The 24479-nt window shown below is 38.3% G+C and overlaps 2 protein-coding genes across 3 annotated transcripts in view; one reads left to right on the forward strand and one right to left on the reverse strand.

Annotated features, from left to right (window-relative positions):
• The window catches only part of rab27b (RAB27B, member RAS oncogene family), a 47986-nt gene extending 44890 nt beyond the window's left edge, over positions 1-3096 (forward strand). Inside the window, exons 4-6 of the mRNA XM_074690173.1 lie at positions 842-945; positions 1142-1265; positions 1678-3096. Of these exons, the coding sequence (XP_074546274.1) occupies positions 842-945; positions 1142-1265; positions 1678-1864 (415 nt within the window). The 3' untranslated portion in view covers positions 1865-3096. The remainder of the gene's footprint in view (positions 1-841; positions 946-1141; positions 1266-1677) is intronic.
• Positions 3097-9528: 6432 nt separating this feature from the next.
• The window catches only part of LOC141805912 (uncharacterized), a 33682-nt gene continuing 18731 nt past the window's right edge, over positions 9529-24479 (reverse strand). The window contains exons 7-23 of one of the 2 annotated variants that reach the window (XM_074691149.1): positions 20021-20533; positions 19032-19328; positions 17876-17968; positions 17511-17669; positions 17029-17148; positions 16842-16900; positions 16573-16720; positions 16381-16485; positions 15771-15923; positions 14994-15161; positions 14707-14880; positions 14139-14228; positions 13927-14010; positions 13502-13620; positions 13165-13273; positions 12582-12739; positions 9529-11307 (exon numbers count right to left, since the gene is read on the reverse strand). In XM_074691149.1, coding sequence (XP_074547250.1) covers positions 11184-11307; positions 12582-12739; positions 13165-13273; positions 13502-13620; positions 13927-14010; positions 14139-14228; positions 14707-14880; positions 14994-15161; positions 15771-15923; positions 16381-16485; positions 16573-16720; positions 16842-16900; positions 17029-17148; positions 17511-17669; positions 17876-17968; positions 19032-19328; positions 20021-20533 — 2673 coding nt within the window. In that variant the 3' untranslated portion in view covers positions 9529-11183. The remainder of the gene's footprint in view (positions 11308-12581; positions 12740-13164; positions 13274-13501; positions 13621-13926; positions 14011-14138; positions 14229-14706; positions 14881-14993; positions 15162-15770; positions 15924-16380; positions 16486-16572; positions 16721-16841; positions 16901-17028; positions 17149-17510; positions 17670-17875; positions 17969-19031; positions 19329-20020; positions 20534-24479) is intronic. The other variant, XM_074691150.1, reaches the window with a different exon arrangement.

Raw genomic sequence — 24479 nt, forward strand, 5'->3', positions numbered from 1 at the left:
CTCTATTATGACCACTTTCTACAGTAACAAGTAATATAGCGCATTACTATTTCCAAACCAGTCATCAGATTAAAGTTACTTATTCACGTCACTCTGCTTTACTATTCTGTTTTACGTTTCTCTTACTAAGAAGATTTATTTTCTTTCCCTTTGCATTTCGGGGAGTCGTGGGAGTCATGTATGCAACAAGTCACATTTTTAGCATGAGGACAACTCACATTGCTTAAGACTTTGTTCGACTTTTACCTGGGTGAAAATTAAGTCTTTCTTTTACTGAACTCCCTCTATTCCATGAAGTGAACCCTCTGTTAAGCATAAATCCGTTCACTGATTGGCAGAGCGATGCCTCATCGCAGGGGCGTGTCCAGACTTTTTAGACTTGGGTGCCCCAACCAGGGCACTAGAAATTATGTAAGCCCACACTCCAGTATCATTTCTTTTTGATTATTTTATAAGAGATACAGGATCAACAGGCTACTGCTTAAAAAATAAACTGATAAAACCAAACCAGACTAAAACAAAGAATTTGAAAAATTATTAATTTAAAGCTAAAATTTAACAGAACAGTGTTGTAGTGCCCCAAAAAAGGTACAGTACAAGCTTTCTCTAGTTGTGTTTTAGAAATCAAAATGTATAAAATTAATGTTTTTGTTTAAAATTATGAGATTTGTATTTTACAACTACCAATAATCTCTGCATGTTCCTTTGTTAACATGTGTCTTTTCAATCGTAACTTTTTAAGACATCATGGCGTACAACAAAGTATCCCGTGACACCTTTCATTCACGCATCCACCAAACATATATTTTACTGTTAATATGTGTGTGTGTGTTTAAACCAGGTTCCGCAGCCTGACAACAGCGTTCTTCAGGGATGCAATGGGGTTCCTGCTGATGTTTGATCTCACCAGCCAGCAGAGCTTCCTTAATGTCAGAAACTGGATGAGTAAGTAAACATCACAATTCCTGTTTCATATTTTGTGCTTAAAACTTTACTTTTCGGTGTCTCTGGTGTAAACTGAAGAAACTCCACAGGAAGCATCAGTCTTCATTATTGATGCACATCAGTTAGTTTTATTCTGGTTGAGGTGGTTTGTGAAAATAATGTTGCGCTTGTTATCAAGATGTTTTTTAACTTCCAGGCCAGCTACAGGCCAACGCCTACTGTGAGAATCCAGATATCGTGTTGGTCGGGAACAAAGCAGACCTGGCCGACCAGCGAGAGGTTCAGGAGAAACAGGCCAAGGAGCTGGCTGATAAGTATGGGTAGGTTTGTTTCTCATGAACACTACTTCCTCCAATCATTCATCTCTTACACTTTAACAGCTATGAGAGCTTGCTCTTTAACTGGAATTGCTACTGCTTTCATTATTATCTCTCTTTTGTTTTGTGCAACTGTGTGGTTCCAAGAAACTCATTTTGAACAAAAATCAGCTCATTTCTTCCTGTTTAACAGGGTTAGTTTTTTTCCTGGTGTCTTTCCAGCCAGTAAAGCAGGCTCAACCTGGCCTTTCCTAATGTTTCCTGGATCTATAATCTTTTCCAGGAAGTGCAAAACTCAATCTTAAATCCTAGAAAACTAAGAAACCATGTGCTGAAATAATTCATGGTAACTCTTACTGGCTAGAATGTTGTTTTTAGATATCTTCTTAGATATATCTCTGTCTGTTTCTCACAGGATCCCATACTTTGAGACAAGTGCGGCAACAGGTGCAGAGGTGGACAAGTCGGTGATCACGCTGTTAGACCTGGTCATGAAGAGGATGGAGCAGTGCGTTGACAAACCACCAGCCGAGTCAGCCAATGGGAATGGGGCCACAAAGCTTACTGATTCCGGGTCCAGTCAGAAAAAATGTGCATGCTAGATCAAGAGTCGATTCAGGAAAACAACCAGTCAGCCCTCCTCTGTTGTTCATCTTTTTTACTCACTCTCTGTTCATTTCTCCACCACCTTTGTTTGCACGTTCCTGCTGTTTACTCTCATCTCTTTGGAACTCATTTTGAACGTTTTTTTTTCTTCTTTCTCTGTTCTCCCTCTTTACTTTCATCTCTTCCCAAACTATCTTACACTCCTGTGATGAAGCAACTTTGCTCCCCCCTGATGGATATTTAAGGTAATGCAGCCTCAGCCTGTCAGCCTTTAAAGCTCTTGTAGGAGAAAATTAAAAGAGCAGAGTAGATGGATTCATCACTGTCAGAAACATAATGTGCCTCGTTAAAACATGCAGCCTGGGAATTCAGCTCTGCTAGCTCTGCTCGCTGTGAGTTGAAGCGATTTAAAGTGATCGAATCAGGCTCAAAGAGGTTTTACAACCCTTAGTTCAAAACTTTAACATCTTATCCGTCCCTTTGTATTGAAAAGGCTTTTACATTGTGTTAAGGCTGTCGGTAGATGAAGGGCCACTCTGGTCTGTAGAGTCTAACATTGGATTATTTAGTCAAAACTGTCTCTTTCTCGGCTGATCAACAGTGGGACCAATATGTGTGAGTGCGTTTACATCCCTGCTTCACACTGTTTCAATGCTGTACCCATTTTTGGAACATTTAGTACACACACTTTCCAGAGCTTGACCAATTTCAAAAGTTAGGTAGTGTTGGTCTAAAACAGAAAAAAATATGTTGTTTATGTTATTTTTGTTTTTATGCAGTTGTCTGTGGATAAGATGTCATGTCAAACCTCAAGGACCTGACTGAGAGTTTGTTTATAAATGTTCAAATTTTGCTCACAGCAATCAGTTAATTTCTTTTTTCATCAGACCTACAGTTTTCTGTTTCTCTAATTAGTAAATATAGGTTAGAGAAATCAAACTGAGGAAAAGGTTAAAAAGCTTCTACTTAGTCAAACAAGTGTTTTTCTAAGCATTTAAACAGAAATTTGAAGCCTAACTAGCTAACGAGTCCAGAGGAATGAAAACACTTTAAATGGTCAGTTTTGACCATGATTTGGCTGAATACTGGATTGCAGAGTCTGCAGGTAAACAGTGTTAAATCAACCTGCCCAGTGTGGCTTTGGTCTGTCTCGCCTAATGTCTCCATGCCTGTGCAGCCTAAGCATACTCCTCTTAAGCACTTGTTACCACCTATATTGAACTTCTTTTATTTTTTAAAGACATACTGCCAAACCACACCTTGATGACATCAGCCTAACAATAAAGCCCTGGCTGGTGAAGGGGGACTATACCACAGCTCAGTCATCACTTATGACTGACACTTCAGGGCTTGTCAGAGCCTGAAATGTAACAATGACACAAAATGTAATAGATAAAAATAAGTAATAAAACCCAAAATGTAATACCAACCCAAAACGTATCAAAAGTGTTGAGCTCAAATGTAATACATTAAATGTAATGAAACCCAGAATGTAACAACTTTTCACCCAAAATGCAACAACTTGTTACATTTTGGGTCATTCATAACATTTTGGGTTGTTGTTACATTTTGGGCTCTAACAGGCCTGTAATAAAAGTATTAGTAATTAGTCAAAGAACAAGCAGTTCTAGTGCAGACTGGCAAGGATGACACCAATTATCCATGTAGTCAATAGAAACAAACATGGTGACAATGATAGAAGAAGCCACCGGCCATTTTTGGGTAAAGAATTATAAAATGTTTTGTAGCTTCAAAAACAGAAAAAAAGAAGAAAAAGTTCCATTGTTTAAAACCAATTTTCAATGGTGGCAAACATATGTTACATTTTGGGTCATTCATAACATTTTGGGTTGTTGTTACATTTTGGGCTCTAACAGGCCTGTAATAAAAGTATTAGTAATTAGGCAAAGAACAAGCAGTTCTAGTGCAGACTGGCAAGGATGACACCAATTATCCATGTAGTCAATAGAAACAAACATGGTGACAATGATAGAAGCAGCCACCGGCCATTTTTGGGTAAAGAATTATAAAATGTTTTGTAGCTTCAAAAACAGAAAAAAAGAAGAAAAAGTTCCATTGTTGAAAAAAACAATTTTCAATGGTGGCAAACATATCCTACCTGCCTGTTCTTTATTTTTGTCTTTTGCTGCAGGAATGCCACTATTCTGATTAAAAACAGAATTGATCACACATTTCGAAAATCTCTCATAAATCATTAAATTAGATGCTTTTGTATAAGAGATAAACTGGCTCTTTATCCAAGTCTGAACTTTTCATTTTAAGCATTTTTAAACAAAACATTAAAATGTTTTAGCTAGGTCTTTGCTAGCATGCTGATTGGTTAGACTTTGATGCCGTAGAGCTAACTTTGTATTAGCCTTATGTTGTCATTGAACTCGACTGATTTCAGATTTAGAAATACTTAACATTAATAACTTCAGATGAATATGGGTTCAGTGTTGGGGGTGTGCCTTCAAAGAAAAATACTACAGTGTTATTTTGTGTCCTAGACCAGGATACACATTGACACATTGATCTACTGCCTTGGCCTTTGAAATGTTACTTTTCTATTGTGGGACATACATCTTTTTTGGAGTCTGAGGTTAATCAGCTCTACTGTCCTACAGTCAGCAAACGTTGGCATCTTGGTATAATGTTCCACAAGTAAAATGTTTGCAACTTGAAGAGATTAATGTTGTTTTATGGATTGAGCAAACATGGGATGAAAGCCCGGAACAGTTCACTTCAGATGCACTGAAAAAAAACCAAATTGGTAGTGGAGAGAAAAATTACATTAAACACAAGTGACCAAGGTTTATAACTTGCAACATAAAGTGACCAATTATTTATATTAAAGGAAACATATTACATGTGCTTTTTATTTTTTAGTTGTGTTCTCTACATGTCACCCTTCTGATTTCTACCTTCTTTGCTTGAAAAAAAATCTTAACTTTATTTAAACTAATCAAGCCTTTTACTGCCTAATGCTGTTAGCTTTGTTTGTTAGGGTTTTCCCAACTACAACAAGTCTATCAACAAAAATAAGTGTGCCCTTGAGGAAAAAAAAGGACGCTATTTAACACTTAACAGAAATACAGAAGATGTATTAAGTCTCCCTAAGAAATATTATAACACTAAGGGGAAACTCCTACACCCAGTACACAAAGTGATTCATTCTTGTCTGTGGTAGTTTCTGATGATGTCTTTCACTAGCAATGCCTGTGAATGTTGCAGAACTTGTGCCACTTTGTGGCTTTGTCTTCAAATTTGGTGCAGTCAGACTCATTGTGGCTTTTTGCTATCTTGAAACGAGAGCTCATTATCCACGTTGTTGATTCACCTTCAAAGGTGTATCCAGGCAGCACACACATGCACAGCAACCTGTCTCCTGACATCATTGTCCTGCTTTTAGTACTACAGACCTGCTTCATGTCAGTGAGCTCTGGTGGACTCCTTATTGACTGCTGATGTGCTGAAACCATGCACATAAACAGATCTGTCTCCCCGGTAGAAAAACTTGCGCTTTTAAATCACTGAATCCACAGTTTATATAGCAATGCACCCAGTGCAGTACACCCTACTTGTACATGAAATTGGAGATGCACCTGGGATTTGTTTGGTTCAAATTACACCTTTAACTCATTGAGCATTGATTTACAGATTAAATGCATCCTCTTTACTTCTCTCTCTTTAATTTGTTTTGTTGTAATAGAAACAGTTTAGGCGATATGCCCCCAATATGTCGAGTTGAATAAGAGCACTTAAGGTTTCTGTGGACCAACTGAAACTGTGTTTTCAGGCTAACACTATGTCATTTTGTGCTTTTATATCAGGTTTTACAACCTCAGTCTGTTATGGAAGCACTGGATACAAGATAATAGTTACTTGCTTCATTTTATCCCGACGGTCCTAACTGAGAGCTGCTAGATGTTACAAGAATCAGAGGTTATAAAATCTAGATTTCAATATTTGCTGTGATGGTATTGGTCAGTTCAGTATTGTGCTTTCAGGATCCATGAACAAAAAAAAAAGTATATCTTAAGGTTTTTTAGAGCTTTGGTTTCTTGTAACCCATGTTTGATCTGCCATTGTGCCAAATATAAAAGATAGCCAACACAAACAGGTGTTTGTTTTCCAGAAAACCTCATTCTGCTGTTCACTCAGAGAAAAATGCAACTACAGTAAGAGTGTTTTATTTATTATTATTAATTCTATTTTCTTGAACAGCAAGCAGAATCTTCTGCCAACAGCTGATCCCAGTGCCATATTTAACACCTGCTGCTGCTGATTTGTGGATTACAATAAAACAAGAAGATGGCTCACACTGTAACATAGTTTGGCAGTTATTTCACACCATAAAACAGGAAAAGGTTCCCACAGATGTCTCTAACTAAAAGCTCGGTTTCTTGGTTTCCCTGTTGATTACCTGCCTATTTTTTCTTCCTGAGCATTGTCAACATTGATCTGGTTGTAGGTCATGATATAACAAAAGTACAAAATTTTACTTTATCCTAGTAAAACCATACACTTGAGTATGCTATAAAATCTTCTTAACACTAGTTTCTTTGTTTTGTTTGTTTCTCTGCTTCAGCTGCCAAGATAATTCCTCTTAAGCTGAACCACTTGAAATTGTATGAGCGTACTTGTAAGACTGAAAATAAAATTCCTGATGACCTATGGCAGGGATGTCCAACTCGTGCCATGGAGGGCCAAGAGGCTGCAGGTTTTCTTTCCAACCAAGAACTCCACCAGCTGATTCCACTGATTAGCCCCTGCTCTCTGCTTGAAGGTGAGGTAATCAATGGAATCAGCTGGTGGAGTTCTTGGTTGGAAAGAAAACCTGCAGCCTCTTGGCCCTCCATGGCACGAGTTGGACATCCCTGACCTATGGGAAATGAATAAAGCTGGGAGCACTTTTAGCACCACAGGGCTAACATACAGCAACATGTTGTTTTCTCCCACCGAACCCGGCTGTGAAAACTTTAGTCCGATATTTTTCCTCAGTGTTGCTCTGATTTGGTCTTAACTCCTGGAAATATGTGATGCTTTTCAGCTTGTTGGAATTACATCTTGCTTACTTTGTCCTTTCCCTGCTGACAAAGAGGGCTAAGAAGACTGAACAGAAAACTTAATGCTGCAAAAAGAACCAAAACAATAACCTGAAAGGGGCTAAAAGGCTCTGTCATGCTGCATAGGTGTCGTTTCATAGATTCCATTATCCATTGTCTCTTCAATAGTTTATCAGTGCAGCTTTGAAATTTCTCATAAATGTCTTCAAACTGTCTAATAACAACCACATGAAATGCACCAGAGCTGTTATGTAGCCAGTGTTGATCCCTTCAGAGCAAAACTAGATGTTGAGAAATGAGTTAAAGGGGCCAGATGCATCAGTAAAACAATACTGTTTTTTTATTTGAGGAATCAGGATACGTGTTCCATCTATAAGCAAGAGACAAAGTAGGTCATTAATTTCAATCATGCCGTGTTCATTTAAAGCTTTATGTGTAAAGACAGACAACCTGTACAACTCACTAACATCAGAGTATTTGAAAGACTCCATGGATTTTATCAACGGCTGTTTGACTTCCAGTCAGTCCAGAAGTGAAAAAAGACATTTGGATGAGAAGTGAAACATCTGTAAGAACTTCAACTAAGTCCTCAGTTTACTTTCCTTTTATTAGAGGAATTTTGAATTACCATGACCACAGTGACTGAGAACCACAGCATTGATTTCTAGGACTGAACCACTCAATATTGAGCATTGGGAGGAAAAGAGGGCCTTAGCACAGCACTGGCTTTTATCAGACAGGAGTAAGAGCACACTGTATATTCTTAGAGTTATATCATAAGAGCGTTTGCATGCAGTCATCTTGCAATTTTTCAGTGCAAGACTAAAGCAAATTGCACCATGTTTGTTTAGTTTGTTGGATCACTCAAAGACTTTGAGTTCTATCCTACTGGTCAATCAGGTGACATGATAAAGCAAAATTTGTTCTTAAACTTTCAGTCATCAGTTTCGCTCTCCCCGGTTATGTGCATCCAGTTTCCTGAACATCTTGAGACATCGCATTTTATTTACGACAATCTCTTGTTTCAGTTTGCCAGCTTTCTCTGGACCTGTCTGGTTTTGTTGCTCATTTTATCAACTGAGATTTTAACGTTGCATTTGTCCTCTGATGCCTTTTAGCTTCTTCAGTTGTATCCTACATTTGTTAACTTCATCCTCTTTTTCTTGTACCATGTTTTCCTAGAAGAGGCTTGAATGATGTTTTGTAGATTTTGAATTTACGCTGAAAGTTTACATGATTTGGAGAGTCATGTTGTGCCTGTTATTTACTCTTCTGTCTGATCCACTATAAAGTTTGTGAGCTACTAAATATTTTGACGCATTATTGATAATAGATTTGAACGCAGAGACAAAAGAGACCAGAAATCACAATGTTGTTTTTGTGGCAGATATATAACAAAACAATGACTCAATCCAAGTACCTCTAAGAGCTTTTATTTTTGGAAATCCTCTGTTTGTGAACTTCTCTCTGATGCCTGCAGTTTGTACTTGTTTTTCTCGGTTTCCACTGTGTGTGTATCGATGCCTGTGTGTGTTTGTTGCACCGTCAGCATGTTTGACACAATGAGAATGAAATGACCTGCAATGTGTTAAATGTTTCTAACGTCAGAGCTGCAAATAAAGTTGTGTTTGTTTTACCCTGCCTTTTTTCATTAATCTTAGTCTAAGAAGTCTGATACCAGACAAAAATCTGACATGAACCTGTGAAGTGCGGTGGCCCTGAAGGTCAACTTGAGAGACACTTTTTGCTACCCAAATAACTCATCATTTCACTGAACACTCAAATAATACACCATGAGATTTATGGAGTCAGTGACTATGTTTACATGCCTACCATATTCCTGTATTAATTGTAATAATGGATTTCGTGATGATTTCGTGCAAGGCATGTAAACACCTTATTCCAATTGTCATCACCCGATTTGGCTCATTTTCCGATTATTAAAAACCCAAAAAGACCCAAGACATATGACTTTATCAACCTGAATATTGGGCCATATAATCGTGTTATTTGGAATATGAGCTCCTTAAAGGTTTTTTTTTGTTACTTCTGCACATGTTCAACATGGCGAGAAAGCAAAAGACCCTACACTTTTGAGGCGAGGAGGAGACAAACTCATTCAAAATAATTGGAGTTAAATATCATGTATTACATCATTGCGCGAAAGCACCGCAACAGTGAGTTTTAAAAGAGTGTGCAAGATGATGTCTTGTGATGACGCTACTACTAATGTGACAGTTTCTTCGAAATATTCTGATTAACATGTTAATGGGAAAGCCCAATAGCTCATCACTCAGAGAAGCATTTTTTGGAATATTGCCTCAACCAGAGATATGGACCTTAATGGAAATATGGTGTGCATTGTTTTTGAAGTTCGATTAAAGCTTTTTGCATTTTCTGTTATGTTTCTGCAGTTGTCCTTTAAAAGTCACAGAAATAGAGGCAAACTGGTGAAAATTCATCAGCTGTTTTTTTTTGTACATAAGAATTCACTTTAAAGAGAATCTTCAGTGGAGAAAAGTTTATTTCCATTTTGTAGAAACTTCTCACCAAACTAAAGAAAGTTAACAACAAAAAAATAAATACCCGAGAACAGCAGAACCAGAAGACTGTGAGGTCTAGTTACAAAAATAAGAATGTGTTTTCTATTTCTTTTTACATATTTGTAGACACTGTCACCTTTTCTTCCTGTAAGAAAAAAATCAAAGCAAAAAAAAAAAAATGAACAAACACAAAAAACACCAGCAATGCTTTGCTGTGATCCTACTCCCAACAGCTGAATTACAAACTCTTTTCCATGACTACAAAATTGTGATTTATGCTCCTGTTTTTCAAAAAGCAAGACACACCAACCAATGTAAACATCATAGAAAAGCTTTACAGCATCTTAAGATTAGAGTTATATGTTTATAATAACCATCACTCAAGAAAGCAACATACAGCTGAGTTTAGTTTGCTTTCAACTCAATCAGAAAATAAAAGATGTTTCTTTCATTTTTTTAGACATATTTTCAGAATACAACCTCAGAATACTCCATCGGTTTGAATTTATCAGCTCAGCCATGTTTGCTTTTCTCTGTGAACTGAAGGTTTCTTAAAAAATCCCCAAGAGCAAATACAATATCATCAAAGAAAACCTTATAGCATATAAACTGTCTAATGTACAATAGTTTGTAGTTTGTTTCATCACTTCAACACTTTGACACATTTATTTGATATCAACCCTGGATAGACATTTGTTATATTCTGCATGCCTAAATTGTCAGAATTTGCACAAATTAAACTTAAAAAAGATAAGGTGAACTCAAAATGATGAATTCTCCTTAGTTTTGTGTGTTTTCTAATTTTCCCTTAAAACCTATCTTCACAACAGATAGTGTAAGTGGAAGACCCAGTGTGATAAGTCAATACAGCAGCAAACCCTCTAACATCACTACAACATAACTTTTGAATCATACAAATCCTTTAAAAAAAATATGGTTTCGCCCCGCAAGCATCACAGATACAGAAAATTAAACAATCTTAAAAACAGCACAAACACGAAAAAAGTGTTTAATATAAATAATCTCCATATTGCTTCTGTGTGTGAATCAAAAACAGCTTCTATCACAAGTAGAGATCCCTCTTTCCTGTTATGCTTTTTTTTCTATATTACCCTGTAATGTGCCTGCAACCAATATGATGCATGGGGATACAGTGGAGGAGTTCTGCATTTTAAACTCAACTTCTCCCTTCTCTAAACCAAAACCTGATCAATTTATCCATTTTATCACAATAATTTCTGATAAAAAAGAAAAAAGATCAAAATTATGTGTACCTTAAGAACAACCATACAAATGCATGTTGAAATGGACAAACTGAAGTTCGAACATAGAATATCCATGCACAGAATAAAAATAAAAACTTTCTGTCCTTAAACTTTCTTAGACTTTGAACCAGATAAAATGCTTCTGTCACTTTCTAGGGGACCATTATGTAATTATTAGTTTTGTAAAATGTTGAATATCTCAGGGTTTGGTCTTGTGTCATTTTGCAGATAGTAGACCTTTTCCGTTACTTAAAAAACACACTTTCCAACCCTCAATGACTGAAATAAACATCAGAAGTTATTTCTGTGTCAATCTTCAGCCATCTCTTTCCTGAGCAATTGACTAGAGTCTTTCTTTAAACCCTCTCTTAATTATTGTTGTTGGTGGCAGCTTTAAAAATCCCCCATGTAAACACATCCTAACTGCAATGCCATCATTTAGACTTTGGTAACCTGGCCTGGGGTTTCTTCCTCTTTTGGTGGATCCTCTTCTTCATCATCAACACTTAAGTCCAGTCTCAGGTTGTCCAGAGTCTGACGGATGGTCAGAGTCTCCATACGCCTGAGAGAAGGAAAAGGGCTTGTTAAAAAATGTATCTGCTGAAATCAACAGAACTGGTAGATTTTGATTTTATTTCCAGGACTTCAAGACTGAATGGCACACTTATACATTAAGTGATCCCACATGTGTTTTAACAGGGCTGTTCAAATAGGGGTTGCTCAAGGGTGCTTCAGCATGTGGACTGAAGGAGCTGCAATTCTACTATTTCATTTAATAGACCCTTTAGCCCAAAGCAACGAACAACACAAGCAATGACTTAGACTGGAGGGAAAACCTTTGTAGGTGTGACAAAGTGCTTCAAGTTTAATTGTCTGCAGGTTCTGCCACCTAGTTTTTTTCCAAAAAAATGTAGCCGCAACTAACCACAACTAATAATTCAACATCAACGATATCATCAACAATAACTTTCAAAATTTAACAACATTCAATATTGAGAACTGTCAGTGCTAAATATTTACTAAGAGCTGGGCCTTGGCACATATTTAGCACTGTCAGTTCTGATTCATTCTACCCCTGAGGACATAGAGAAGAGTCTGTCGTAGTGCCCAAAGCCCTTTGCACACCAGACATGAATATTTTGCATGTTATTTTTTTTTTACCTACTGTTTTTCAGTTGAAAGCTTTCAAACCAGCAACCTATCTTTCGCAAACTTGCGGCTTTTATCTTATTGGACTAAGGTTGATTTTTCCAAAGCTTCGCTTGCGACAAGTACAAATCCAACCAATCAAAATGCTCATTGTTGACAAGTCACAGGGATTGAATATGACGCCTCCAAATTTTTCGCAATTCCGTGCCATTTATTCGCGTCACCTTAGGTGTGCAAAGACTGTAAGTAGTGTCTTTTATCCAAGTTGAGTGTGTGAAAGTTAAAAGCCTAGTGATACATTTTTCAAGTGTGATCTAACTTGTCTTCTTACCCTATTTAGACTTCAAGGTGAAAAAAAATACTTGGAAGAGGGAACAAAAGTTTCCTTTCAGACTGTGTTTGAGTTTGCATGCAGGGTGGTTTGGTAGTAGTTGAGTGGGTCAGCTGTAAATAAGAGGATCATGGGTTCAATTCCAGGTCCCACTAAATATCCCTGGTCATGATACTAATAACAGAAATTGTATAATCTTTTTCAGTCTATCAGAATGTTTATCAGATTTTTTTTCCCCTTATCTCTTATCTCTTAGTTTTTTTTTTTAAGTGTCTGGGTAGCTAAACCACAGTTATACATAAGCATACTAACAGCTCAAATAAAGTGTGTGTATGTTTTTGAGTTAGTGTACGCACTTTGTCTGCTGGTCAAGCATCTGCCTCTGCAGACGACCACTTGTCTCCCTTTCCTCAGCCAGCTCCCTCTGGGTGTGGCGGTACTGCGCCTCCTTCCTGCTCGTCTCCTCTTCTGCCTCGCTCACCTGACGCTTCAGAGAGCGGATCCTCTGGGCCATCTGGAGGAGAGATGTAAAGTTTTCACATTTGAGTTTCTACATAAAATGAAAAAATCCTGCCTTAACACCATCAAGAGTCATCAAAACTTCTAAAACATCTTGTCATTTTGAAGCTAAAAGACTTTTTTTTCTTCTTCATAAAAAATAAAATATGAATAAAAATTCCAAACAAGTCTGATCCTTTCGAAAAAATTGCAAACAGACCTACTCCAATTTGAAATATTATTAAAATCAGATGATGTGATCTCGCATTTGTAATCTGTTGATTGAGATTTAAACTTAGTTCCCTTTCCTTGTTCACTGACTGAGATTTGAGATTAATACATCTAAACCCCTCCTGAACACAGATGGTATGATTGCTTTGTTAACACTGCCATCGCGTGGTGAAACAGGAGTTCTTGTGTTTCTGTGTGTTCGAGAATTACCAGTTCTTTCTGCTCATTAGCTATCCTGTGCTCCTCCTCCATCTGGTCACTGATCTCGTTGATCCTCCTCTCCAGTTTGTTGATGGTGTTTGTCAGAATAGATTTGTTCCTGTATTAAAACACAAACACAGGAGCCTGAAGCAACACCAAGACCATGACTTGGGTAACTGAATGTTTCAGCCCATCAATGCTAAGGCAACAAGAGAAAAGTTTGGATTAAAGTAACACTGCCTCTTTGTCTTTCCTGGACCTGACTGAATGTTCTGAGCCACAGCCATGACAGGATTTAAGAATAAAGAGTACAAAAAGATGAATGTTTAAAGATCATGTAGCTGACCTCTCCTCAGTCCTCAGAACGTTCTCCAGCTCTTTGACTCGACTCTCCGCCCTAGAGATGACGTCCTCCTGAACTCTGGAGCTCTGAAGCTCCTCCACCTCCAGACGCAGCTCACGCAGCTACAGAGGAAACAAGAGCTTTCATCAGAGGCCAAGTTTTAGTTGTGATTGTTTCTCTTTGTTCATGATTAAAATAAATGAATAAAGTTTCATTTTTCAAATATTTGTTAAGTTCTCAGAAAGCATACAAAGCATAGAGAAATGACCAAAGCAGTGGCAGTTTTAATGAGTGATCACCTCTGAAGACTGTGAAAATATATCATAAACAAAGATTTATTCAAGAATTTAATTGAGAAAACAGCTCTCTAAAAGTCATACTCCTAAAGATTCTCTGTTAAATTTTTGTTTGTTGTAAGCACACAGTACCTGTCTCTCCATGCCGGCCTTGTCAGTTTCCAGCAGGTCGTTCAGATCTTTCTCCTGAATCAGCTTCAGCTGCAGCTGCTCAGTCTGACAGAAAACACAGAAATTTCTCAGAAACCAGCCAGATGTTAACAAACCAATCAACCTAATGGATGTTAATCTGAACCTGTCAATCTGAACCTGTCAATGACTCTGTTTATAGAGTGTTTGTTCACCTGTTCAATAGCTCTCTTGTGCTTAGCCGCCCATCTCTGCTCGCTGTCATGCAGCTCCTCCAGGTCCGTCTCGAGGTCAATCATCTTCTCCTAAAACAAGCCAAGACAAAAAATAAATATTTTGTAACATCCAAGAACATTTTTTTGTGTGTTTTTTGACAGCCTCTGATCTGAGGTCACTTTTCAGGATAACTGTCAGCAGAGCACACTGAGGTTACTCAGAAATGGGACAGATAGAGTAACTTCAAAAATCGCAGCATTATGAATATTCAGGATTAAAGCATCAGGATTTGCATGAGTAATGCCTCATTAACCCCAAACTGATGGTTTTCATGACCTATTAACTCAAGTGGACATATCTATTTGAATTACAGGGTCATGTATGTTCAAACACTGTAGAAAGTGTCTGATAAAGCGAACTCTCATACCAAACTCAAGCCAAATTTAAGGAGGAAAAATGTTTTCTTTGTTTGTTATAGTCAGTTAAGTGTTGGAACTAAAACCTTTTAAAGATTCGTTCAGTGTTATTCCTTATTGCTTACTGTAGATTGAGTTTCTGGTTATTTACCTGGGCCTGTTTCAGTTGCTTGGCTAGGTCCTCCTTGCTCTGGTTGGTGGTCTGCAGCTCCATGTGGAGGTCCTCCACGGTCCTCTCAGCCTGCTTACACTGAAGCTGGATCCTCTCTCTCAGCTGGATCTCTTCCTCCAGGGTCCGCTCCTTATCGATCAGTTTACCAGAAACCTGTGAAAAGGCACGTTTACAAAATCATTAAAGAAACAGTGCACAATAGCAAGAGTGTTCTTTCTATTTGTGGCTTTAAAACTTTGCAAACGTGATGTGGGAAGTGGCCATACCTCTCCCTGCAGTTTGTTGACAAGGACCTGCAGTTTCATCTGTTCTTGTTCCTTCTCCAACAAAGACTCCTCCAGCTCTTCTACCCTCAGGTGGGCATCCTCACGCAGCTTCTGCTGCAGGTTTAGCTCTGCTGTGGCCTGGGTGGACACCAGCTGAGCCTCAGCCAGCTGGAAACACACATACACACTGACTTATTGTATATGTTGGTGGGTAAATACATACATTAGTTGTAATTTTGACTAAATGTTGGGTTTTCAATAAGAAAATTCTGAGATTAGATTGTGATATGTTACATAAAGTTATTTTACATTATGACACATTATATTATGGTACCATCTAAATACAAAACTACATGATATCATACAACACCAGTTTTTCTTTGCATTATGTTAGCATATGATTAGATAAGATACCAAACAATTCAAAATGAAACTATAAATTAGGCTATATTATGCTATTTTTACATTATGACCATACCGTTCAACACCATACGATCCAATTCCACACCACACAACATGCCACGTTATACAACATGGAATTATTTCATGATTCAATACAATACAATAAAATCTGATGAAATAACACAGTATATTATATTTTTGCTCATCTGTTGGAATACTCAATTTAATTAAAGATTAACAGTTTGGTTTTGAGTCATTCAGCAATGAATCCTCCTTAAAATGTTTTGCAGTTGCACAAACGGAGACTATATACTAATACAAATGCCACTGTTCTTTTACAGACATAGAAAGGTCAAATGACCTCAGTCTGTGTACCTCTCTCTCAAGTCTTTCGATGGTGCTGTTGAGTTCAGAAGTCTTCTTCGATTTGGTGCCTTGGTCAAACTCCAGCTCCTCCAGCTGCCTGTCTGCGCGCCACAACTTCTCAGAAAGAGTCTGAGAGTGCTGCTGTTCCTTCTCCAGGTTCTCCTAAACACCACATGAGAAGATAAATAGGATTTAGAGCTATGTTTCTTCATTTACCACAGACATCCAAGGCTTACTAAGAACTAAAGACTCAAACAAAATAACCTCTGACTTCTGAAGACACTCATGATGTAAGATTATGCTAATATTAAGTTTTATTAGAGTAAAGTTTTCGAGAGGAGGTTATGTTGTTTCCTGTTGTTGATGAAAAGTGACTATGAAGCAAAATCAGAAAGCTGATGTAAGCCACTAAAATACTTCAAGCTGTCACAAGTTCCACCACGAACATTGTCAACAAATCGTGATGATGCAAGCACACATCAACTTAAGTAAAGCTTTCATCTTTTTTATTAAAAAATAAGTGAAATTGGTTTAAGTTTATTTGTACAAAGGCAGCATTATTATCTGGGCGCCATGTCTTTTCTCTCTCTACTCATGCTTAAGTTGATGCCAAGTTTACCTCAGCATCCTTCAGCTGTGCTTGGAGTGACTGCTGCAGGAAATTGAAGGCGTACTCCTGATTGTTGGCTTCCACCATCACCTCCCGAGCCTCTTTCACCTCAATCTGGAAAATAAGAAAAAGTTTATGAAGCCTATTTCTAACGATTGGATCTTTGTATCCCTTCCCATCCATCTAACAATCTGCTCTTACCTCCATCTCTCTGAATCTCTCAGCAATGGATTTATTCTCCTTGTCCATCTCTATCATCTGCTCTCTCAGCCTCTTCATCTCATTGTTCAGCTGAGTGTTGGTCCTGAGCAGGTCCTCGTTGTTCACGAGCAGGTTGCGCATCTCAAACCTTTGAGGGCAGACAGTGTCATAGTTTGTTTATTTATTCTTAACCACAGATTTGTAAGACAGGAACCGGACCATTTGGACATGGACATGAATGATTGAAAAAAAGGAAATGATGGTCTAACCTGATTTGGTTCCTCTCTTTATCCATCTCAACACTTTCTGCCTCCAGGAACTGGTTGCGCTGAAGAGAAAATACATCCACACTTCATATGGCACCCATCAAGCAACTGTGTCTTTTTGCTTATGTCTAGACACAAAGCCTCACAGCAGCGCTAAATTTGTTTGAATCAAGAACAAGAATAAGTATACCCTTTGACAGGCCTCCAGCTGTTTCGTCAGCTCCTCTATGTAGTCTTTTCTGTTGGGTGCAGATCCCAGCGTGGAAGCGCGCACACTGTAGTGAGTGTTAACAATCTGCTGCTGTGGCTGCTACAATAAACAACAGAAATATAAACTTTAATTATAAAATCGAAGCCTGGCTTATCCTATGTTCAGATTATTTGGACTCATCACAAATAAACACAAATCAACAAAGACAAGTTCTGCATATGAATTCAGAGGAGTCCATGTGTCCATAGAGCATAAACCATCTACAGAAGTTTGATTCCTATTCCAAACAATGAAGAAAAACAAAACATTTCTATAAACAAAACCATAAAAATGTTTTAAATAACTGAAACAAGTAGTTTTAATGATCTTGAAGTTACATATTTTCATGTAACATGCAAGATAAACCGATTAATTTTAAGCATTATTGATGAATATGTATTATTTGTGTAAGTAAAACATACAGGGTTAATCATCTCAGCCCTCCTCTTTATCAGGGAGTCGTAAGCAGAGTATCGGGGACGAGGGGAGCTGAGAGTGGACGAAGGCAGGCCCACTGGGCTGGTGCTGCGACTGTTGAAGCTGTACAGGTTCATCTCTGAGGTGGCAGGAGACAGACCAGGCTGCACAAAGAGGCAGAGATGAGGGTCAATGGGACTGGATATACGGGTGCAAAAACATTCTGTCTTCTGATAGATACATCTCAACCGTTTTTTAAGTACTTGAAATACTGAGTATTACTTGAGTCATGAGCTAACTGCACACAAAGGAGAAATAAACAGGCTAAATACAAGGGTGTTCCATGTCAGAGTTATGACAATTTACAAACCTTGAATTCAGACATGCGATGAGAGGGGTTGTAATCCATGGAAGTCGAGTATGGACTGTTGAACACCCTTGGAGTGCTGTCATAAAAGCTCGCCTGGGGGAAAAAAAATATAAATTAAAAAAAAAAAAAATAGTCGGTTAAAAATAGATTGCAGACTAAAAACAAATATTTATGCATACAGTAGATTAAGCCACAATTATCTGTATGGATTGGATATAAAATGCTTCTTTTGCAAGATGATGAATTACTTTTGCATTTAAAGTAAGCAAAAGCCCTGTCTATGAAATACTTCTGACTGAAATTAACAAAAGAAGTGACAGCATTATTAGGTTATTTAGTATAACAACACAAGCTGATTTGATTGCACTCATCATATATGATTACTTGTGGTAAATTATTGTTGAGTGTGTCCTTTTTAATTAGCGGCCGCCCAATACTTGAATACATTAATAATAAGCTTGTTTTTACTGTGTAGCTGGAAATGTCTTGGTTGAATTTTGCACAGCAGGTTCCTACAATGATTATATTTAATTAGAGACAAGATTAAAGACTTCTGTCACTTGTTAATACAGAGTTTCTCAACCACACTTTAGTAAAACAAATATTTCACTATCAGGGTTTGAAAGATAGTTTTATAATGTTAAAACCAGGATGAAAATTAGAAAGAAGTTGAGAAGCTCTGGTGTGATTAAAACAGCGATAACTCAGAACACAGTAAAAAAAACCTTCAATCTCTTTTTTTTCCAGGCGATTTTGTCGTTCTCAAACTAGAAAGGAAAAAATATTTTAAGGTTGTTGACTAAATGGCAATATTAGAACATTAAAATCTGTCAGCTGGAAATTGTCATGTGTTGGGTTCTTAGAGATTGAGTTTATTTAGTTACACAAAGCAGCTGCAGCTGTCCTGACATATTTTTTTTTCTCTGATATACACAGTCTTTGACAAAGTTTCCAACTTGGAAAAATCATATCTCTCCACTAACATGATGGGTGTTTTTATGTTGCATGGTGTCAGTGATTTGTCCAGTAGATGGCACTGTTTAATTACTGTTTTTTATTTTTCTGGATCACAGATGCCCAGCTGTAAAACAGTGTGTGAGTATCCCAAAACAGATCAGCTCACACATATTCAGGGTCCAAAGTTGACCTCACCCACCCTTTCAGACACAGTGTCCCACTCTCTTGAGGTCAGGGACTCCATGGACCCCCGAAAATGGTTCAACCCCAGCCGGGGTGTCTCAAGTCGGGGTAGCCTGGGTCCGTTCTCTCCCACCAGCCCACCTCCTCCTGGACCATCTGCATCCCTGCCGCTCACCCCGTTGGTCTTCATCTCATTGTTGAGGAACAGTTGATATTTGGGGTTTTCTTTCTTGTTAGCTGACACAGGTTTGGGTGTGGTGGGCTCATCATCTAAGGGGCTCTCTGGCTGCTTGTTTGTTTCCAACTCAGACTCCTAAAGGGAGAAGAAGCACACACAGAGGGGTTAAAAACCATTGAAAGTGTTCTGGTGTCAGTTATTAAAGAGAGAATAGAAAAAGAAGACAAGGACAATAAAGTCAGACAGGGTTTGCTTTGAAACATTTAATTTTTTTCTGGGGATAAAAGACAAAGCATGGACTAGTTAATGATTGATTTTTTAAAAGGAGGTTTATCAAAATAGACTTTCCAAACTGCATTTTATTACATAAAATTTTTCATTTATAATATGGTAACTCAGGTTTTCTTTAGAGCTACGTCTGAGTATATTTTAGACCACGTTACTTACCACATTTTCAGACAGAAACCTGAGCAGACAAAATGCAAAAATGTACACGTCCCAATCACTCTCATGCAGTTAAGATCAACGCAGTCATAAAGAAACGGTTGGTGTTATTTTGTTAGATAGAGAAATTTAGCAACAAAGGAGTTCATTCAGAGTGAAAGAATAAATGAGAAACATGAATCAGAGGCCTTTAGATTAGTATGATTTTTAAAGCATGTCATGGTTGTATGCCGGCAATTTGTACGAGTCAAAAACACGGAGCTGTAATCATGCAAGGCAACGCAGCGTCATGCTGCGCTGCAATCTTCATGCATAGCAGATGCAGATTTTTCTTGTCATGCGTGGACAACAAAGTGGTCAGCCGGGACTTTTATTTTGCTTACCGATCCCATACCCGAGTCAGCAACCGATTCTCTACCAGAGTCTGTGGTTTGTGTTTTCCTCTTTGCATCCGAGTCAGTCTTCTCACTGGCGTCTCCCACTGGACAATCAATTTTTGCAGTGATCTGAGCTGCTTTGGTGCCAATCTGAAGGGATTCAAGCCCATTCTGACTGTTTTGTTTAATTGGTGGAGTCACAGAGACGCTGGGCAATGGATCCTGCTCTTGTCCAGCACTGCTTGGTGTAGCCAGGCTCATCTTGGACTTTGGAGACCCAAGTGCCTCAGGGAAAGCAGACTTTGGGGATCCAGAAGAGGGGCTCAGTGGAGCAAAGGTGTTCTCTGGTCCAGAAAATTTACTGATCAGGTCTTTAATGCTGCCGGCTCGGCGCAGGTTTGAGCTGGACAGGACTGCGGATGGCTTCTGACTTGCTTTCTTGATTTGACTGGTCTCGTCTTTGATGGTGGGCTGATGGACACTTAACGGTGATTTGGGGGAGGAAGGCTCAGACGCTTGCTGAAAAGGGTGAACACAATAACAGAGCCCCAAAACACAGTTAACGCAGTCTGAGTAACAGATGTACCATGTTAGTGGTGGTTGATACAACAGACTTAAGACATTAACTGTGCAGATTAAAATAAAATCGCTTTCTCTTTCATTTTCTCTCTGTGCATTCTGGGTTATGTTCAACAGGCAGGCAACAGTAGGCCTCTCTTGGTGACATGTTGGTTTTTGGCTTAAATTTTGAACTACTGGATGCTCACTCAGAATTGTTAAATTCCTATCTGGATGAATTGCCTCTCATGTTTTGTACATAAGTAGGGATGCACCAATATGAAAATTTTGGCCGATACCAATATCCGATATTAATATTGCTGTTATGGCTGGTAACCATTATTTATTTACAATATTGGTTAGAGAAAAAAAAAGAAAAGAAAAAAAAACTTGACACAGGCGATGCGTCAAGGTAGTTCAGAGAGAAAGAGTGGCGCGATTGTGGGTTCAAGATGCAGCTAATGAGTAAATACCGGCTGGTACCAATAACTTATCGGCCGATAATAAACCTAGAAAGCAGTTGGCTTTAACAAGTAGTGAGTAGCTTGAACACTGTGTATCTTTCTCCTTTTTAATTCGAAACTAAAAACTAACTGTTAAAGCTTGATAAAAATGTTCATTCTCTCCATCTCAGTCCCTTTTTGTTACACTAAGTAGATGTTTTTCACTTTTGAAATGCATACATAACAGCATGCTGTGTGTGTGTGTGTGTGTGTGTGTGTGTGTGTGTGTGTGTGTGTGGGTCTGTGTGTGTGTTTCTATCTGACATGAATTCCTCTTGAGGAAGCGCAACATCTGCTCGCTCATCTGAAAAATCAGCCCCCTCCCCCCCTGCAGCACACTTCACTTTCTCACACTGAAATAAAAGACGGGATGTACAGTACTCCACACCATAAACTAATAACCAGAGAGGAGCCATTATTGAAAAAACCCCACTCCTCTCTCCATGTATTAAAAAAGAGAAATAGAACAAATTTGCCAACAAGCCACTTGATTAAATCCAACTTTAATTAACAATCATAACAAGGAGGCCAATGCCACTTAGAGCAATGAAGTGGCGAGCATCCAGGGGTTTAACTTTCAGGGCTTGAGGGTCCAAAGCACCGAGTGGCCTTAATCCAGGGGCTCGCCTGGCTGCCTCCCCAGGGGACAGTGAGCCAAGGCTGGGCTGGGAGCGGAGCCGGGTCTGGGAGGGTGGGCGTCTGGGGTTTAGGATGACTGCTAATCACCTCAGTATTAAAATGTTTACAGGCTGTGGTGGGATTAGCTCTGAGCTGCTGATTTTTAATGTTATTATTTTTGCCCTGTGAGCAGAGCACATTCTCAGTTTCACCATTATGGAATGAGGAGACAGGGACACACTCAGTGGTGGTTGAATGAGTGTGTTCTTGTATTTCTGGCCTCATGTGGAGTTCATTTTTTCTGTGTTTAAGACTAGTTTAAAGGAAAAGTTGTCTTAAAAGACCTACTATAAGCCGGATTCACGGGAAAAGTACAGAAAAATGTCATATTTACAGATATCAAAGAACAAAAATGATTAAAACATTCTTATTCCAAGAACTTAATGAAAATTTTTTTTCTGCATGAGTTGTAAATTGCTGAATAAGTTGTTTGTTGTAGTAACTTCCATTTGCTAATATAATAAACTCACAAAAGCAGGTCTTTTGTCCTCTGTTAGTGTGTTAGCGTGTATCCTCTTCTTCCACTTTGGGTGGATGTTGTTTGTTGAGAAGTATGACAGCTATTATTGCTTATTTTGGAGGTCATCTTTAAGATGCTTAGAAATACCCTGCATTAAAGTAATTTGTACTTCTGCAGAAATGATCTGGAATTAATGAGGAAAAAATGGCTCTTAAGTTCATCGAGATAGAAATACCACTGCATCAAACTGAGCTTCGTTCAGGGAAACCAGATTTGTATTTCTAAAGGTCTTAGATGCACATTGGTCTATCATTCCCTGTGGCCTCACTACACTACAGTACAGACATATGGTATAGAGCCGCGCACCATCTGACCCAGATATATGACAGCATTGCATCGTGGGAAACACGCAGAATGGCTCACTAATGTTTGTGCAGGCATGCTGGGGAAACGTCTGAAAAAAACAACTCCTGACTTGTTGACCTATGAATATTTCCACAGACTCTCAAGTAACAAGGTGTTAGAGTAAAATAAATAATTTATGGTAACAAATGGAATTCTTTTTCCCTAGCAAAATTTTAACAGACAGAATTTGGTCGGTACCCATAAAAGTACCAAATCCCTATCTCACAAAAACTGTTCTCAGTCTTTCTCACAAGTTATTATAACCCACCCCCAAGTAGATGGCCTGTATCTTCAAGAAGTAATTTACTATGCACTTACACACAACAGCAAAGCAACTTGTCACTGTTGGATTAAGGGTGAGCTATATCATAATGAAATATTAAATAAATAAGCTGTAAGCAACAGCAGTTTAATGTTAGACGTGTGCGTCTCTCACAGAGAAAAACATTGAGCTACATTCAGCCAGAGGCAATCTGCTTAGCAATATGTTCCTATGTTGCTGTTGTTGTCGTTGTTGACCCCTCCCCCTTCACTCACTGTGACAGTAAATAACAGAGATTAATCAACAAGCAAGCGCTCTGTCCTCACCCTAAGGCCTGTACATTTTCACACTGTGCTTAGCCCACATTCATCCCCACATTACAGAATATTTATTACAGATAATCCTGCATGTCTCTTTATTTAATGTGGGAATAAATAAATTAGCTCCAGTGTATGATCACTGGGTTGTTTTTATTTCAATAAGCCTATAAAATAATTAAAGTGAATCATGATATTTTTGATGGAAATTAAAATCAGCTTGGTAAAATGCCCAATAGATCTCACATGGATCACCAAATAAAAAACAACATTGGTTATTAAATCTGTTAGATTACTATATAATCAAATTGTGTGTGATTATACAAATCCTGGCTCATTTTTGTTGCAGATTATCAAAAAATAATCTGAAAAAGAAGCTACTCTGCCAGAGTAGCTACTTCTAATTGAAATATATTTAAATGCTGATGCCGAAATTAATGAGAGAATGGGAGATCTAGAGTTTTCTGCGATTGTCTTTTGTTCCCTTTTTACCAGCTTCATTTTCATTTAAAACGTTCCTTTTTCTTTTGTACTTTTGCAGTTTTATCTGTTTATTTTCTATCTAAAAAGTACCTTTGACATTGATGTCTTGGCTATTTTGAATGTCTTTAAGGGTACAAGGGGTCAGGTATCTAGATTTTCCTGGTTGTGCATGAAATTTGTGGCTAAAAAGTTGTATGGATTTATTTCTCTGTCTTACAAATCTGTTGGGATCAAATAAAACAACAGAAATAAAAAGAAATGTATTAATCTGGCTGTTAAATGTAAAAATCAAACTATGATATGTTACTTCAGAATTTCTGATATCACCAGTACACTGGGGTTGGTTTCACTTTTGTTTTTTTAGAGAATTCCACTTTCTGTCAATGACGATGTGTGTGAACTGGAAACAGTGAGTGTGATTCATGTTGTATTTGTGTGCTGGAGCTGCAGCAGGTTGGCAGGCAGCTCGTCTGCTGTGTTTGTGTATAAGCTTCATGAGTTAAACTGTGCTGACACTTTGACAGGTTTCCTGTTATAATAAGACTCCAAACCAGGTTTCCTCCCTCATCCTCTCCTGTCACAACTGTGTCAGTTTATAATGGGACTCTTCTCTTTTTTCATTTTTGTTTTAGAGAGGAATAGATGCAAACTCTGTTTATGTGTGTGTGTGTGTGTGTTTGTGTGTGTGTGTGTGTGTGTGTGTGTGTGTGTGTGTGTGTGTGTGTGTGTGTGTGTGTGTGTGTGTTTGTGACAGACAGAGCCAGATGAGCAGGCAGATGTTTCCTCTGTCTCCTCTCCG

The sequence above is a fragment of the Halichoeres trimaculatus genome, unplaced genomic scaffold (genome assembly GCF_033239565.1).
Source record: "Halichoeres trimaculatus isolate MK-OKI-2021-1 unplaced genomic scaffold, fHalTri1.1 fHalTri1_scaffold_16, whole genome shotgun sequence".
NCBI lineage: Eukaryota > Metazoa > Chordata > Actinopteri > Labriformes > Labridae > Halichoeres > Halichoeres trimaculatus.